Below are 15,674 nucleotides of genomic sequence, written 5' to 3' on the forward strand. Positions count from 1 at the left end.
GCATTTGTTCAGCTACATAGTTTTAGTTTGGTTTCAGATCTGATTAAGTAAGTAAGGGAGCTAAAGAATTTATAAGTGTGGATTGGCAGCACTTTGCTGTTTTCAACTAGTCATTTTTGCAAAACTCAAAGCAACAAAAGCACCACTAAAGTCACTATCTGCAGCACTCCATGTAGTAAAGTATGAATAGTGAAACTGCAAGATATTTTACTCAGAAAATCTGTCCATAGCAGCAATAATGTAGATGGCATTTACTTTCCACCCAAAAACAACATTTTAAAAAATTTAGTAAGACTGAACTTTCAGGATATTGTTCCATGTGTGACTAGTTGGACAAATGGGTGGACACCATCACAAGGTGGTAATTGCTCAGTATAAACATCTCATATGATTTTCCTTCCTTCCATATACTTTGTTTTTCTTTAAAGGAAATTTTAAAAGATGACTGTAATAAATAGATCTTACCCTTTTCTCTGCAAGAGATGGTAAATCTCCATCAAAAAGCTCATTGTAGAGGTGAACAAAAGGCACAAGTGAGATAACATGAACTGGCTTGCCCTTTGTTATAAGAAAATAAGCTTTAGCATTTGTGCTGGAGAAAGTTTCCAGTTGGGAAATCCTATTCCTGTGCCAAAATCACTCCTGTTTTGATCTCTGACTTCTGATAATGTTGTTATTCATATGTGGTATGGTAAGGTTTAAAACATATTGCTCGTGGACACTGGGTAGAAGAATTCATAGTAGGAGGGGCCATTATTAATGAGTTTACTGAAGTGATGTCAGAGTTCCCTTTCCCAGAATCTAATGACCATAATCCCATTACTTAGTTATGCTGTGTAAATCCAATCAATGGTGCAAATTGCCGCCAGTTAAGAAATGAACACTATATTTCCCATAAGAAATGAACACTATATTTCCCACATGTCAAGCAACTAGTCTGATATATGAAATATAATTCACTTCTTAACTAGTGGCAATTTACCACTGAGATATACACAGATTTATACCAAAGAAAATAATAGGATGCTGGCCATTGCAAGGTAGAGACAACATAAAGCATACACTGTCTTCAGTCTGCCCTAATTTACAGCAGAGTAAGTGGCTTTGTCTAGTAATATTCAAAAGAAATAATTTGAATATTCTATTTTAAATAGAGTTTACTTGTTCATTCATTCATTTAATTAATCACCATGTCACCACTACTTTTAGAACAGCTTGCACATACACATGCAAAGGGGAGTTCTACTTTTAGAACTGCTCTGGGGCTCTAATGATCTGAATGTCTGTTGGGCAGGAAATACTGCTATATTTGGGGAAATTGCAGTAATGTCTAGTATTCGTTATCTATAGAAGGGAACATTTTCATTGTATCTGGTGGTCACAATCATGTCTTTCTTCCTCTGCTGCAGCTCATATTGCTTAAGTGGTTATGCTTCTATCATCCTGTTGTAGCGTAACTCTAATACAGCAGACATACAAAAGGTTATTTAGATGCCAGAGGAAGCACAAGTTAAAGTTAGATAGTTATCCAAACCTATAAAAATGGTAAGAATTTTTTTTTTCAGGCAATATTCTAATTGTTAACAATTCATGCTATGTTGTGAATGGGCCTTTTTTACTTCACACAGACACATGGCTTAGTAAATGTCTAAACTATGTGTAAAGAGATTTTTTAAAAATTACTCAACATCCCATTTCCTTCTCTTTTATGCATCCCCTCCCCACCACTTGAAAAAACTGTAATTGCTTCTATAGGCACAGTCTTGTGCTTGATACAGTACATGTAAGACGAAAGGTTCTACAATTAGACTGCAATTGTTCTATTAGCTGGACAGTTCAGCCTCTAATCTATCCCACAGAAAAATGAGGACAAACTGAATTTTAAGAACATAAAGCCAAGCAATATGACCAATGTTTCCTTTGATGAGACAGTTAATTAAAAGTCAGCCTTTAAAGCAGTGGTTCCCAACCTTGTGTTCCCAGATATTTTATGTATTTCAGCCTTCTGAAGCACTTGCCAGCATAGCCAATGAGAACTTAAATACATAAAGTCTCAGAAGTCTTTCTTTAAGGTCTTCATGTAATGGTTTGAAAACCATGTCATAGACATATTATTTACCATTGTAAAAGAACATATTCCACACTCCATTTTTTTCGGGGGTTTTCCAGGCCTTCCCATCTCTACGAACTACATTCAGGGATTCATGTTAGTAACAATTACTCAAGAGTAGATGTTTACATGTTCGTGTTTCTGCAAATTCCCCAGGCAGCTAAAGAAGTTGTAGTCCAAAAGAACAAATCTATACACTTCTTTTCCAGAGCTTCGTTAAAAGATTCTAGCAATTTGTTTTACACATACCAAGGAACCTGTGTAGAATCAGAAACTAAAGATCTGGATAGCAGCTGGATTTTATATTTTCTAAAATGGGGGAATCGGTAATCTTATACTTTATCATCCCAGAGTTCTTATATCTAGTTTGAAACCTACATAGTGCATTGCTGAACACAGTGACCAAAATCCTATAGCTTATTGCAAGAGTCTCCAAACTACGGCCTGTGAGTCACATTAGGCCCACCTTGCCTTTTTATTTGGCCTGGTGTGCAGCGGTGTGGGAGTGCGAACGTGCGCATGCACGTCTTCCTTTAGCCTTCAAAACTGTGAAACATATATGATGTGGCCCTCAGGCTGAAAAGTTTGGAGACCCCTGGCTTAGTGTAATAAATTGCACTAGAGTAAGCCCACTGATGGTGGGTCAACTCCTATGTACTTTTCAAGAGACCTGGATTTGGTTCTCCAGCTTTGCCATGGAAACCCACTGGGGACTGGAACTGGAATTAGGATTGCTATAAATCTGTTCTGATTTGACAACACATAACAACAAAGTAGCATTACTACATCCATGTGCCTGCTGTTACACACCAGGCTAATGTACATTTACTTGCTCTCATGAAGAAGCATGGATTCAGGAATCTCCCAAGGGGATGCAGTCATATATCTTGCAAGCCCTGTATCCCAAAGCAGAACATGGTACTGATGAGCTCAGCAAGCTGAAAGTACGGAAGAGGAAAGGCACTTAGAAAACATGCAGGAAAAAATTCCCTCAATACATGTAAAGCTAGATTCTACAAATATCTAGCAGGTTGTGGGCTATCACTTGGGGTGGGAAGAGTAAAAGGAACCTACATTCTAGTATGGCAGATAATTGACTATCAGCTCGGAGGCAGTAGTGTAGGGAAGTTATGTCTGTCTTGTCATTACTCAACAAGTTACAGTAATTTGTAGCTGACTGCTCTCCAATAAAGAAAGGTTAGGCATTGCATAACCAATCTATGGGAGATATATCAAGTTAAGAAAGAATTTCATATACAGCAAACTCAAGATCAGATGTCAAGGAAACACTTATAAATTCAACAACTACACAAATTCTTTAAAATCACTGAGAAATACGTCAAGGGGAAGGGCTTCTAAGATGGAGGCAGGAGATCTAATATAAAGAACTGAAAAGCAAGTAGAAGTGTGTGTTATGCAAAGGTCTAAAGCTTCTGGGGCACTCATTTTTTGGGGGGAAAAACACCCTCACATATATGCACATCTTTGGAGCTGTCTGGATAAAGCCTCTGGACTCACAGGACTGGTATCAAGAGTCAGCATGGCTACACACGTGATAAGAGCCTGCGTCTCATCAGAAGGACCACTGAGGGCACTCTCAACCTGCATTTCCTTTTCACCACTGCCTTTACATGGTGATAAGGTGGGATAAGGATGAATGAATGAATGGTAACTGATACTGCAGAACTCATGTCTGCCTTTCACTGCTCGCCAATTTTTATTCACAAATGATCAAGCACCCTCTGAGAATTGAATACAGTTGCAGATGGACTACAGCATTGCTTAAGTACATTCTTCCCCAAAGCATTACAAGATCATAGGACAAGGAAATAAGATTTTATCAATCTAATTGGCACACAGAGCAATTTTCCCTTTACCCAACATAGAGAATGCAGGAATAGCTACAGTGCCTCTTTTTAACATACCGACACAACCACGATTGTGGAAAGTTACTTTATTTCACAATTTCCACATCCTGTTACAGACCATGCACACTAGACCTTCCTCTTTCAAGCCTTTTACATAGCACGAGGCTTGAGAATATCCAGTATCTCATTTCTTTTTCTTCACTATCAAGGGCTCACAGACATTGGAAAAAGCCTATTATCATTTATAAAATTAATACTCCTGTTAAGAATTCCTCTGACCTGGAAGGTAAGTAGCAGGGTTTGACAGTGGCAACAATATGTTATTGAGCTAGTTGATCCCCACTCAGAGATTCAGGGGGAAAGCCTCATTGGTTTATGTGACCCAAAGTCTCCCAAGGCCCAAACGACTTAGATTTGGGGGCCTATGACGATCATTTGATGCCACAAGTTCCTCCTCCCACAAGATTTGGGAAAACAGCCCCTTAGCTTTATTTGCATCTCTAGTTTGTTCTGCTGTTTCACAGGAGAGCTCCACAAATACTTAAGACTAAGCCCTCCTAGCTTCAAATACCAAATATATTCACATGCATTTTTAGTGAATACTGACAAGGTTTCATCTTAACAGTTCTTTGGACTAAATTGTCCAGTCACTTAGTAGCACTAGTGCAAAGTTCTTAAAAGCTGTCCCATACTACCCAGTGTCTCAACATCATGCAAGATGCATCGCCTTCCACAGAAATCAGGAATAGGCCCGACATGGCTGAACTTTGTGGTGAATGAAGCATTTGCTGCTTTTGGAATTATGAGCTCACTACTGTATACACTGACTGTAATCTCTCTTTTTTTAGGTACTTCAAAGAAAATAGTTCATTACTGTTTTGGAAAGGAAACTGGTGACAGAAGGGAAGAAAACCAAATAGTGTCTTGCTGGAAATGGAAGTGGCATAAGCCTACATTCAATATGTATTCAGCCTTATAGCAATAAGGCATAGTCAAGTCTCCTATTAATTATGTTTTTAACAAGTGAATTGGTTTACTTTAAAAATAAGCATATAATATGTATTCACGAGTTGAAGAGCAGGAAATATTACATTCCTCTTCCTCCAAACTCAAACAGCATTTCAGACTCTGACTCATGAGAAGGGAGAGGGATGAATTTAAGCACTGGAAAAAGCAATAGCTTCACTGTTCATTGAAAAACCTGGTATTTTTCCAGGCTAAAAATTTCCAAACACCCCCACACAATCTTTCAAGTCTTTGGCAAGAAGCCTGTTGATCATTAAATACTGGCAACACTATTTCATTGATATGTAACACTGTGTATAGTGAGCATACAAACTGACAGACTGTGAAACGGGGCACCTTCCATACATAAGGGTACATAGACCAAAGCCTTTGCTCTGGAACGACTTCACGTAATAATAATTACATGCCGTGATTTACCTTATTAACAAAAGCAGCAACTTCAAAATAAAGAACAAGGGCAGGCAGTGGTTCACACCTCTGCAGACCTGAAATTATCTCATTACTCATGTTACCTTTTAAAGGCAAGGGTGGGTATTTCATGTGCAGAAACAGAAATCATATCTGCAGAAATACTTGCCCTGCTGGTTAAACTGAGAATAATTACTTATAGGACACTTTCTCAGAGTTTGGAAAAATTACTTTAAGACTGCAACCTCAGGAACACTCAGTATGGCCATTTGTCATGTTGACCAGGATATTCTAGAACTCACCGTCCAACAAAGTAACATTTGAAAGGTCTGCTTGTTTTCTTTTTCTGTATTATGGCAGCAGTAATAGAAGCAAATAGATAACACATTAACAGCCAAGGCCAATTCCATGCCTGCTGAGCAGGAGATAATAATAAAGTGGCTATATCACTATCTCAGGGAGCAGGCAGAGGAGAGCAAGGAAATGTCACTTGAAGGAGAGAAAAGGTTAAGATGATTCCTTCAAAGCAACAGGAACAATTAAGATACCACTCTCTTCAACATGACAAGTAATTTCTATGTATACATTCTACTCATGCTTTCTTTTGAATGGTGGTAATAATCTGTAAGTAGTAACTTTAGAGACAGAAACACACAATAGTACCCATCAGTTATTGGATTGCCACTGTATGGAAGATCAAGATCTGAAAAGAACTTAGAAAAGTTACATTTTCCAATACCAACTTCCTTAAATCCAATTCAGGGAGTTGCAATTAAAAAAATACTTTTCCAAGTACTGGGTCTTACATTTGTCTTCCATGTGTAAAATTCCTCACCACTGTATTGCCATAAAGAGCTGAAGAGATGCCACTGGAAACATCTGAGATGCCTCCTTACTTTTGACTGTTTTGCTCTATACTATAATTCTTTTCTATGGAAGGGATCTTTCTTAGCAATTTCTACTTTTTTAGGTAGCGACCAGATGGATAGGCAGTTCCCACATTTCTATTTTCTTACATAGCTTTCACTTTCTTAGGCAGTTACTGCATCTCAACAGCAACAAATGGGAACTTATACTCCCTACATTCTTTTAGATTTGTTAGGGACCTACTACCACTTTTTCAAACATGGGTGCAACCATGTATGTGCAGTGAAGGGCACCAGAGCAGCAAAAGAGAGTATCCTAGATAACATGCACTCATCTTCCCAAAGATGCCATTATAGTGAAATTCAAAATGGTGAAAAGCTATGCAATGTGCAAATTCTGGCTCTCTCTGGATGAACCCATCCCCCAAACCTTGCAAGTACAATTAGTGCTCAGAGCTCTCCCAAATACATTCCTTGTTATAAATAACTGTATTCCAAAAATTTCTCCCACGTTACTACGCAATACTGCGCACAAAGGGGACAAACAAAAACACACACCCAGCAGAACAAACCCCTGTGAAAACCATATTACCTCACTTAGATAGTTGTGAAAATTGCTATGGTTTACTGGCCCAATCTCACACCTTCCAAGGTGTATGTGAGAGTTTTCACAGCAATGAGGTGTGGAGTATTGGGGAAGAGAAGTGCACAGTGTTGGGACAGGCACCTGGAACAATGGAAGCAAGGACTTTGTAACAGACCGAGCAACAGTTTCACACTAATTCTTCCCTGTCAGACAACTATGAGGGTAGTGGAACTGAACCAGTAGCACCAAGAAATTTTATCCCCTCCCCCACCATACAATTAAAAAAGAAAAAGAAAACCAGGACTGGACTTGTCAAAATAAAGGGGGAAGGTGTGCATATCTCACTCAGGAGGTTTTAGAGAACCTCTCATGTGCAGTAGCTCTATTAATATTCTGTATAAGGCAGCTATTTTGTCTGCAACAGGACTTCTGGTTCTGAAAGGGAACAGTACAGGGTATAGCCCAGCTCATCCACTTCTTCAGGAGTAAGCTCTGAAAACAAGTTCACCTTGGGATTCAAAACACTGGGAAGAACTCCTGCTTCTAAATAGCGAATTAGTTCTCTCAGTGCCTGAAGAAAACGGTCAGCAAGCACATCCTGTGACCAGTCAGTCTCTTCCTGGGTCAGGTGCAGGATGACATTGGTGAGCTGGCTGGCAGAAAGATGAGCCAGTGCAGGGTTCAGCTTGCATATGGCCTTGAGGATCTTGAGGCACAAGGAACGGCAACCAGAGTCAGCCTGGTCTAAGGCTCGTAGACGAGCTGTTTCTGCAGGTCGAAGGCTGAGTCGCCATAGGTTATCATACTGGGCTAATCGGTGAGGTTTGGCTACCAGGACAGTGTCACCTAATGTCACGGATGGTAAAAAATCTATTAGAAGGTGCCGGTCTCTTTCATACTGGACCTCCAATGTTAAAGACTCCAAAGGCGCTGCTGGACGGATCACATAATCAAGGAGGGTCCCAATAGCTGGCCAGTTGATGGAGCCAGCCACTACTTTCTCAAAGGCATCAGATACAGCCCTGGGTGAGAGATAACCTCCCACCACACAGCGATCCCAATAACTGCTGCCACGAGGGAAGTATTCTGGGTTTTCACGACGTACCAAGCAAAAGCCAGGGATGTTCATAATGGTATCTTCACCTGGAATGCATGCCCACAGGTTCTGCTCCAGCACCAAAGGAACAATGAGCTGGATATGATCAGCTGTCACAACCTGTTGGGGTGAAAAGGCAAGAGGCTGAGCAGCCAAGATTCTTAAAGATCACATCAACCACCTGGCTAGAGGTGTGATGGCCAATGTCCTGCTAGAATATGCTCGAGGTAGTTACCCATAAATCCATAAGAATACAGTAATAAAAACAGAGTTTATGCTTCAGGAAAACAACAGCCTTTTTAGCTATTCTGTCAACACTGTCACTGTGAGGCAGGCATTCACAGTTCTACACCTTCATCGTGTTTCATATACACCCAGAGGTATTTTCCCCTCTGAATTTTACTGTCTGGAAATAAACTTTCATAGCGATGAGGTTTAACTGAGATTTTGAATATAACAGGGACAGTCTTGTTTGTTTTGAGGTTGTGCATGCTTAGAATCCTACTTGTGATTTACACTGGCATAAGTGAATTTGCATAAGGTGTGGCGGCAAAGTGACATTCATGAATAAGGTTTTGATCACATTCCTCCAGCAAACTGACAACTGGAGTATAACCAGGAATGTAAGCACCACTACACAAATTAGTGGCAGTTTGCTGCCACAACACACATGACTTCATTTATGCAAGCATATATCAACATTCAGATTCTGGCTTATATTTAGTTTTACCTGTGCTGTTTAAATAGAATGCATAGACCATACCTTAAGAAGACTCCTACGAATATGAGAAACATACAAAATAGAATTACTTCAGTGAAATAAAATAAATAAACGCAACATAGCAAGCAAGGGCTTTTAATGGAAAGGGATAGGAAGCCAACTCACATTGAGTCATACCACTTTTTTATCTAGTTCAGGATGCGGAATCTTTGGTCCTCTAATGCTTTGGAATGTGAATCTCAGAATGCTTCACTAATGGCCATGTTGGCTGAGACTTCTGGGAGCAGAAGTTGAAAACATCTAGTGGACCAAGTGTTCCTCAGTTCCGAGTTAGCTCAATGCTGTCCACATTAACTGGTAACAACAGTTCTTTGGAATTTCAGACAGAGAGGCTTTTCAAGCTCCACTTGCAGATGTCAGGCATTGAACCTAGGACTTTGTGTGCAAAGCATGTCCTTCCCAAATTTTGCTTAAAACCACAGGACAAAAGAGTCTGACAAAAACGGCGGTGCTCTGTTTTTCCGAGAAAAGCTGTATCATCTAGAAAGCAACATTTTCTACTAATGTTGAGTGATAACCTCAAACGTTTTTTATTTATTAAGAAGCAAAAAAAGAACTGTATATGAAAATTATGGTTAGAAGATTACTATATCTAATAAGAGCATTCCTTCATCAAGATAACATGCAAAGAATATCTAGCATATATTGAAAATAAGTCAACTATGGGGGGGAGGGGAGGGGAGAGAGGGCAGGAGAAGAGAGGAGAGAGAAACTATGCAGGCAGGACTTAGGACTCCCAGGATGGTATGTAGAACAGGAAAGACACACATCATTACATTAGAAATATTGATAAAAAAGAAAGACCATAGCAAATATTCAAACAAGACAGGAGAAAAGGTGCTTCTCAGGCAAGGGAAAAAGCATATCATTTCCTATGCAAGGTCAAACAAATCACAAAAAAAGCAAGAAACAAAGTGACAAATATAAGAAGAATATGGTGGTGGAACAACAAAGATGCCAGGGAAACTGTGAAACTATTTCTTCTACCATTCTTATGGAAAAATACTGAAAACCTCCTTCTCTAAAACAAATTACCTGCAAATCATCATAGAGGCTGCCACTCAGATACATTTCACGCAGAGGCATGTCTGGCAGCTTGGCACGGAGGAAACCACGCAGCTCAGCACAGATATCCATAGCAGCCTGCTTGGCCTTGGTCTGCTCTTCTGCTGGGATGGCCACCTTCCTTCTGTAATAGGCAAATAGCTTCTCTTGCAGCGATATCCGTAGGCGAGATTTCTTCAATTCCACCTGACTTTTCTTGGCAGGGGACTTATGCCTCATGGATTTCACAGAATCTGCCAGAAACGGGTTAGTGAAAGAGATACAACAGATTCAGAGGACTTCTCACTGCAAAGGACTTCTTAGCTAGTAATCACCTGAATAAACTGAATATGTTTCAAATACTGTAGTATATTTTGAAATATACAAATAATCATGATAGCATTAAGCTCCCAAAGTCACCACTGAACCAAGACAACCTCCACCACTTAGGGATCACCAGAGCCCAGTAACACTTTTGTCCTGTATATGTTGATCAAAAATCAGGTCCCATTGGTTTTAGTTGAATCTGTTACTAAGGCTATATACTGCATAATTTAAACATTCTTCAATAAACCTATTTTGATTTATGTGACAAATGCTCTAGTAATTGCACTATTTTTGTTGGTCCTTCAACAGCAAAACATCTTCTGGGATTTGGCCTCATTCTGGAAACAGAGCAAGAATCCAACTAGATGAAATAAAAATCTATGACTACACTTCTGTTATCTGATTATTATTTTAAATTAACAGGAATGGGAACCCTAACCTGGACATCAACAAGAGGTTAACTGTTTCTTGCACAATTTTCTATTAAGAAACACATCACCCTCCACCCATCCAGTATTATTCCTTAGAAGAAAATATATAGGTACCCATACATTTTCCCTCTTGAAACTAACAATAATGAGGGGCCAATTTTTGTCACAAAATAGTATGTGAGAAAATATTAACTCCCTATGTCATTATTCTGATTGGGAACTTCTGTAATACAAGAATAAGGCAAGGTGCAATAGATTTCAACTTTCTTGAGTTTGATTAACATTAAGAAAAAAACTTTACAAATTTAAGGGCAATTCAGAAGATGCTCTTGTTATTAGAGATTTCACTAGACAGCAAATATTTTAGATGCATATAATTTTTTTAAGGACAGTCTACTTGACCATTAGACTACTGTAACAAATTAAAATTCTTTCACCATCATATCACTAAAATTGCTACAGATAACAGGTATCTTGGATTATATAGCCAACCTATATAAATAAAATGTTACCTAGAAGTTAGATACTACCTGTTTCAAAAGCTGAAGGATCAGTGGGAAGAGTTTGAAGAGAACGGCTAAGATTAGTCTTCATATCTTGGTTTAGTAATCTTGATGAGGATCCAAGCCAACTTGGTTCTTCCCAGCTTCTCTTTCCTGACTGGCTTAAGCGGGTAGGGCTGGCAGGAGCACTGATTGCCCGGTCATACATCTAAAATGTGGGGAGACCAGGAATTGTATGTGGTATCTTCAAAAGCTTTTATGTCTACATCTTGTCACTGTGTCTTTTCATCTTTCATACAATTAGCATCTCTTCATCCACTGCATTCACACTTACCCGTTTTACAGCCAAGGTGGCAATTCCCAGCATGGCCGCACCTCCCACACCCAGTACGAGTCGGGCATTGGACAAAACAAAATCAATGGCCGTGCCAATACCATTGTCATCCTTCTTTCCTTTGCGCTCTCCAGCACCTGCCATTTCTCCTTCACTGGAAGAGAAAAATAGCACATTCGTTTGGACAATGTGACTCCATTTGAGCTCATTATAATTCATAGGTTATTACTAAGAAACTGACCATTATTAATTCCTGAAGTTTATTATAGGTTTTACCATCTATCATAGTATGATATGCTTCAGAACTACTGTATAATTTGTTAAAAATTCTAATGCAGCTTCGACTAGGTGAAGACAATCCATAGAATGTCATTGACGAATAAGGATCTGAAACTGTTCAACATCCAATCTCAAGCCTCCATCTTTCACATTACATTACCTCATATTCTGCTAAATGCAACTAAATTCCCAAGACAAGAAGACTAGTGTTTGATTTTTTTAAAAACTGAAAGACAAAAGTATGTGGTATTTTAAATAGGGCAATGTCACCTAGGTGAACAGCCTGAGCATCATAAGAACTATACACGCTTGCAATAATTTATAAAAATAGCTTTAATTGTTTTAAAAATCACAATATTATAAATAACTTACCTGACACTTAATGCATCAGTGAAGAGGAAAAGTGAACACTCCTAGGTATCCAGGCAAGACCGGTTTGGATTCTTTTTTCAGGTTTGTACCAGACAAACAATATTAACCATCTAAACCAGATGATGAGAGTGACTGTGAAGAAAGGAAGGGACCAGAGGCATAGGAAAGAAAGATAGGGAGGCCTTTAAACCAACCCCCCAAGTTTGCTGTGCAAAAAAGCCTGGCCCTTCTCCAGCTGTCTCTCCTTATCTTCAAGATACTTAAGGTGCTGGTTCTTACGGAACTCCCGCCGGATGAAGCTGAAGTAGAACTCACGATCAGTATAGCGCAGGCCACGTCCCTGACGTAGCAGAGCACGATAAAGTGTCAGCACTGCTTCACGGCTCCAGGTGGCCATGGAGGATGAGTGGCAGGACAGTGAACTGAAGGGAAACAGAAAATTTAAAAATCCATTTATGCACACTTGTCTAAACTGTGTCTTAAGAGAAACAGTGTAGCAATTAACCAGAGAAATACACTCATGTAAAGTTCTGCTTGTTCTTTACTTATCATTTACTTAAAATATTTAGACACCATTTTTCAAGGCAAAGATTTCCCAAGGCAGTTTACAATGTCCACTGCAGCATAATTTAGTTTCCTATATGTTGTATGGGAGGAGGACAAATAGGGTAGGGGAAGCAAGCTAGCTGAGGGAAAATTAAAGAGAATAAACATTCCTGATGTGCAGGCTGTCCTGTTTCTGTTGACAGGAAGTCCACAGTATGTGCATATCTTCATCCACACTAGCAGCACAAGATGTGTATGGATTTATTCAGTGGCAAGATGAATTATTGTCTCTGACACAGTGCATGATGCTTTCATATTTTATATTTGTGGTAAATTTTCTGGGAGATCTTCCTATTTCCATGAAATACGTTCAAGGAAATCAACTTTGTGATAATTCTATTTGAGATGATTTTAAAAGACTAGTGTGCCTTTCTTTCATTAAGGTGTTACATTGGAGCCCAAAAGAAGAAAAAAGGGAGAGGGACTCGAATTAATGTGTGCCCCTCTTTTTCTGCTTTCTCCGAAATAGGCATCTCCTTGCATCAATACATATTGTGACTGCCCACACCCCTTCGCAGCCATTTTTCATGCTTTCTACAACCCATGGCACTTACTTTGTTCTAACACCCACAAAAATTCCACAAATATGTAGACGTTACCAGGAAGATTCTCTAGCCGCCCCCCCTTTCCACGGATGTTTGGGGCAGCGGAGGGAGGCTGAAATTAAGAAACGTTTGAGGAATCAGTCATACTCTCGCCCTTTCCTCCACCCGGTGGTCTTTTAGGAGAGTACACGCGGTGAAAAAAAAGCGAAAGGCCCTCAAAAGAAACCGGAGCTGCAAGACGAGGGCGAACTCTGTCGCCCGAACAACTCCAAGATGAAGTGTCGGGGGCGAAGCCGGGGATACCCCCACATAGGCGGGTCCCAGGGTAGGGGGTCTTCTGGAGGCTCTGGGGGCTCACCCGTGGGAAGAGGCGTGGGACGAAACTAGGTGTCCTGCTTTCCAGACCTTCACGGAGGAGGCAGCCGCGTCCGTGTCTCAGAGACTCCCGAGCCCACCTCTTCCCGCTCCTGGCACAGCTCGCGGGGTCTCTCGGCAAAATGGCCACTTCACTTCCGGAGCCTGACCTCCCTCACCATAGAAACTGAAGGAGAAAGGTTTTAAAACACGCACACACTGCCTTTTCTGTCCATACGCAGCACTAAGGGGAAAGGGGAGATTGGTTAAGGATTCAAGTGAATTAATAATGAATATTAGAACCGTGTTGGCCCGTGACTTTCGACTACAACTCCTAGAATTCCTCAGGAAACCTGATTGCCTGAGGGATTCTGGGAGTTGTAGTTTTACAAAAACTCATGTTTGCGCGCCTGTAATTTCTAACCTCCCTGTTGGTCTGTTGCCAGTGTCAAAATTACAGGAAGAAAAAAACGGAAAGAGAGGAAGTAATGACAAAATAATGTGGCACTAATGGATTTGTTTCATTGTGAACGATTGTGGATCTAAATCCGGTTCTTGAAACACTTTTTGAGTCTATTGCCCATGATTCGTAGCTCCCCCTTCTCACGGCTGGACGTACTTCCTTTAGTCATTATGTGCTGGAATGGCTGGATTTAACATTTGGAGAAGTTTTAGGGATTTTGGACAATTTCTCAAATGTCCCTGCCAACGGGGTTATTGTTTCCTTTCAGGGAAAAGATGGGATAGGAAAAAGTTGCTAATGATGAGCAACAATGGGATGGGAAGTTGCTCAGCAATGGACTTGTGCTTCATCGTCCGATGTATAGGAGTTTTAGATTCTTTTCTTTATATACTGTATAACGATTGTCAATAGCAAGAATTTTGGAAACTCAGAATTCCTGTCATTTAGTGATCAAATGGTCAGAGGGTATTCTAGATTTGTTAACTTTTGTGACCTTTTGGAGAGCTTTGTGTAGCCTCACTACAAAACCCTGCATTTGTGCTTACAGTACCTCCCCATCTCTCTTGTATGGTTATGTTCTTGACTGATGAGATGAGGCGATAGGAAGCTACATTTCTGGGGCACAGGTCTACCCATTTCTGGTTCACTTGTCCAAAGGGGCAGGGCTAGCCCTAGATCTAATGGATTAAATTGAAGACAAATGTATTTCCACTGAATATTAAGAAAATTCTTGCCAGCAGAAGTCTTTCCATCAAGTGGCAATGAACTCAATGGGGGAGGTGCCTGTCTGGCAGGAGGCCTATAAGCAGGGCCTGGAGAGACTCATCTGCTTATTATGCTTTAGCTCTAAATTCCCTGCATCAAGTGGTGACTGGTCCAGATTTTCTGTAGCAAAAGTATGTGTCAATTATAGCTCCAAAAATGCCTCTGACAACAGTGGGTCAGTGTCCATGCTGAAAGATAATCCTGGTAGTTTCTTTATAGGCACTATCTATAGGCACTTTGGATCTCCAGTGAGGTGTAGTGGGTAGAGGGACAAACTAAGACTCAGCAGGGTTCAAATCCCCACTTGGCCATGGAAACTCACTGGGGAAGTAGAACTGGTAAAAAAAATCTCCTTAAATATCTCACTTACCTTGAAAGCCCTATTAGGGTCTCTATAGGTTAGTTCCAACTTGACAGCACTGAGCACACACAGAGGTACTTTATAGGCAATTTTCTCTGAGCCCATAAAGTTCTGTTCAGCTTTGAATCTCATTACTGGAAATCCTGCTTCCATTGCTTTATGTTACAGCCCTTTAAACTACTGCTACTAAACTGGGAGAGAAAGGACCCCTGCACTGCTCCATGGTCTTTGGGAATTTTTGTGATGATATCCAACTACAGCAAATAGATTTTATAATACAGCATAAACTACTGTAGAAATATTCATTAGGTAGTTACTTGAAACAAGAAAAGATACATGCCTGCTTGTCTAGAAAATTAAGTGTTGGACAATCTGAGAGGTTTCTAGCCTAGTTTTTTGTATCTAAAAGATTATCAAATTTCAGTGGTATGTTGGGGATGGGATATGGTCACACCCTGTGAAAGCAGTTGGTCTTGATTCCGTATGAAGATACCTACAGTGGGGTCTCTACTTAAGAACGTCCCTACTTAAGAACAATTCTACTTAAGA

At 40.1% G+C, this 15,674-nt stretch overlaps 2 protein-coding genes across 2 annotated transcripts; both read right to left on the minus strand.

Moving 5' to 3' along the window:
* Positions 1–4,049: 4,049 nt before the first annotated feature.
* MIEF1 (mitochondrial elongation factor 1) lies at positions 4,050–11,524 on the minus strand. Its single transcript, XM_078376148.1, has 4 exons — positions 11,381–11,524; positions 11,074–11,254; positions 9,777–10,039; positions 4,050–8,080 (listed from the first exon to the last, which is right to left on the minus strand). The coding sequence occupies exons 1-4, from the start codon at positions 11,522–11,524 to the stop codon at positions 7,271–7,273; spliced, it is 1,398 nt and encodes a 465-aa protein (XP_078232274.1). The 3' UTR covers positions 4,050–7,270.
* MIURF (mitochondrial elongation factor 1 upstream open reading frame) lies at positions 11,424–12,428 on the minus strand. The gene is made up of 2 exons (XM_078376149.1): positions 12,032–12,428; positions 11,424–11,534 (listed from the first exon to the last, which is right to left on the minus strand). Exon 1 carries the CDS (start codon positions 12,426–12,428, stop codon positions 12,216–12,218), a length of 213 nt encoding a protein of 70 aa, XP_078232275.1. The 3' UTR covers positions 11,424–11,534; positions 12,032–12,215.
* Between the last annotated feature and the right edge of the window lie 3,246 nt (positions 12,429–15,674).

Source organism: Pogona vitticeps, chromosome 5 (genome assembly GCF_051106095.1).
Source record: "Pogona vitticeps strain Pit_001003342236 chromosome 5, PviZW2.1, whole genome shotgun sequence".
In the NCBI taxonomy this organism is placed as follows: domain Eukaryota; kingdom Metazoa; phylum Chordata; class Lepidosauria; order Squamata; family Agamidae; genus Pogona; species Pogona vitticeps.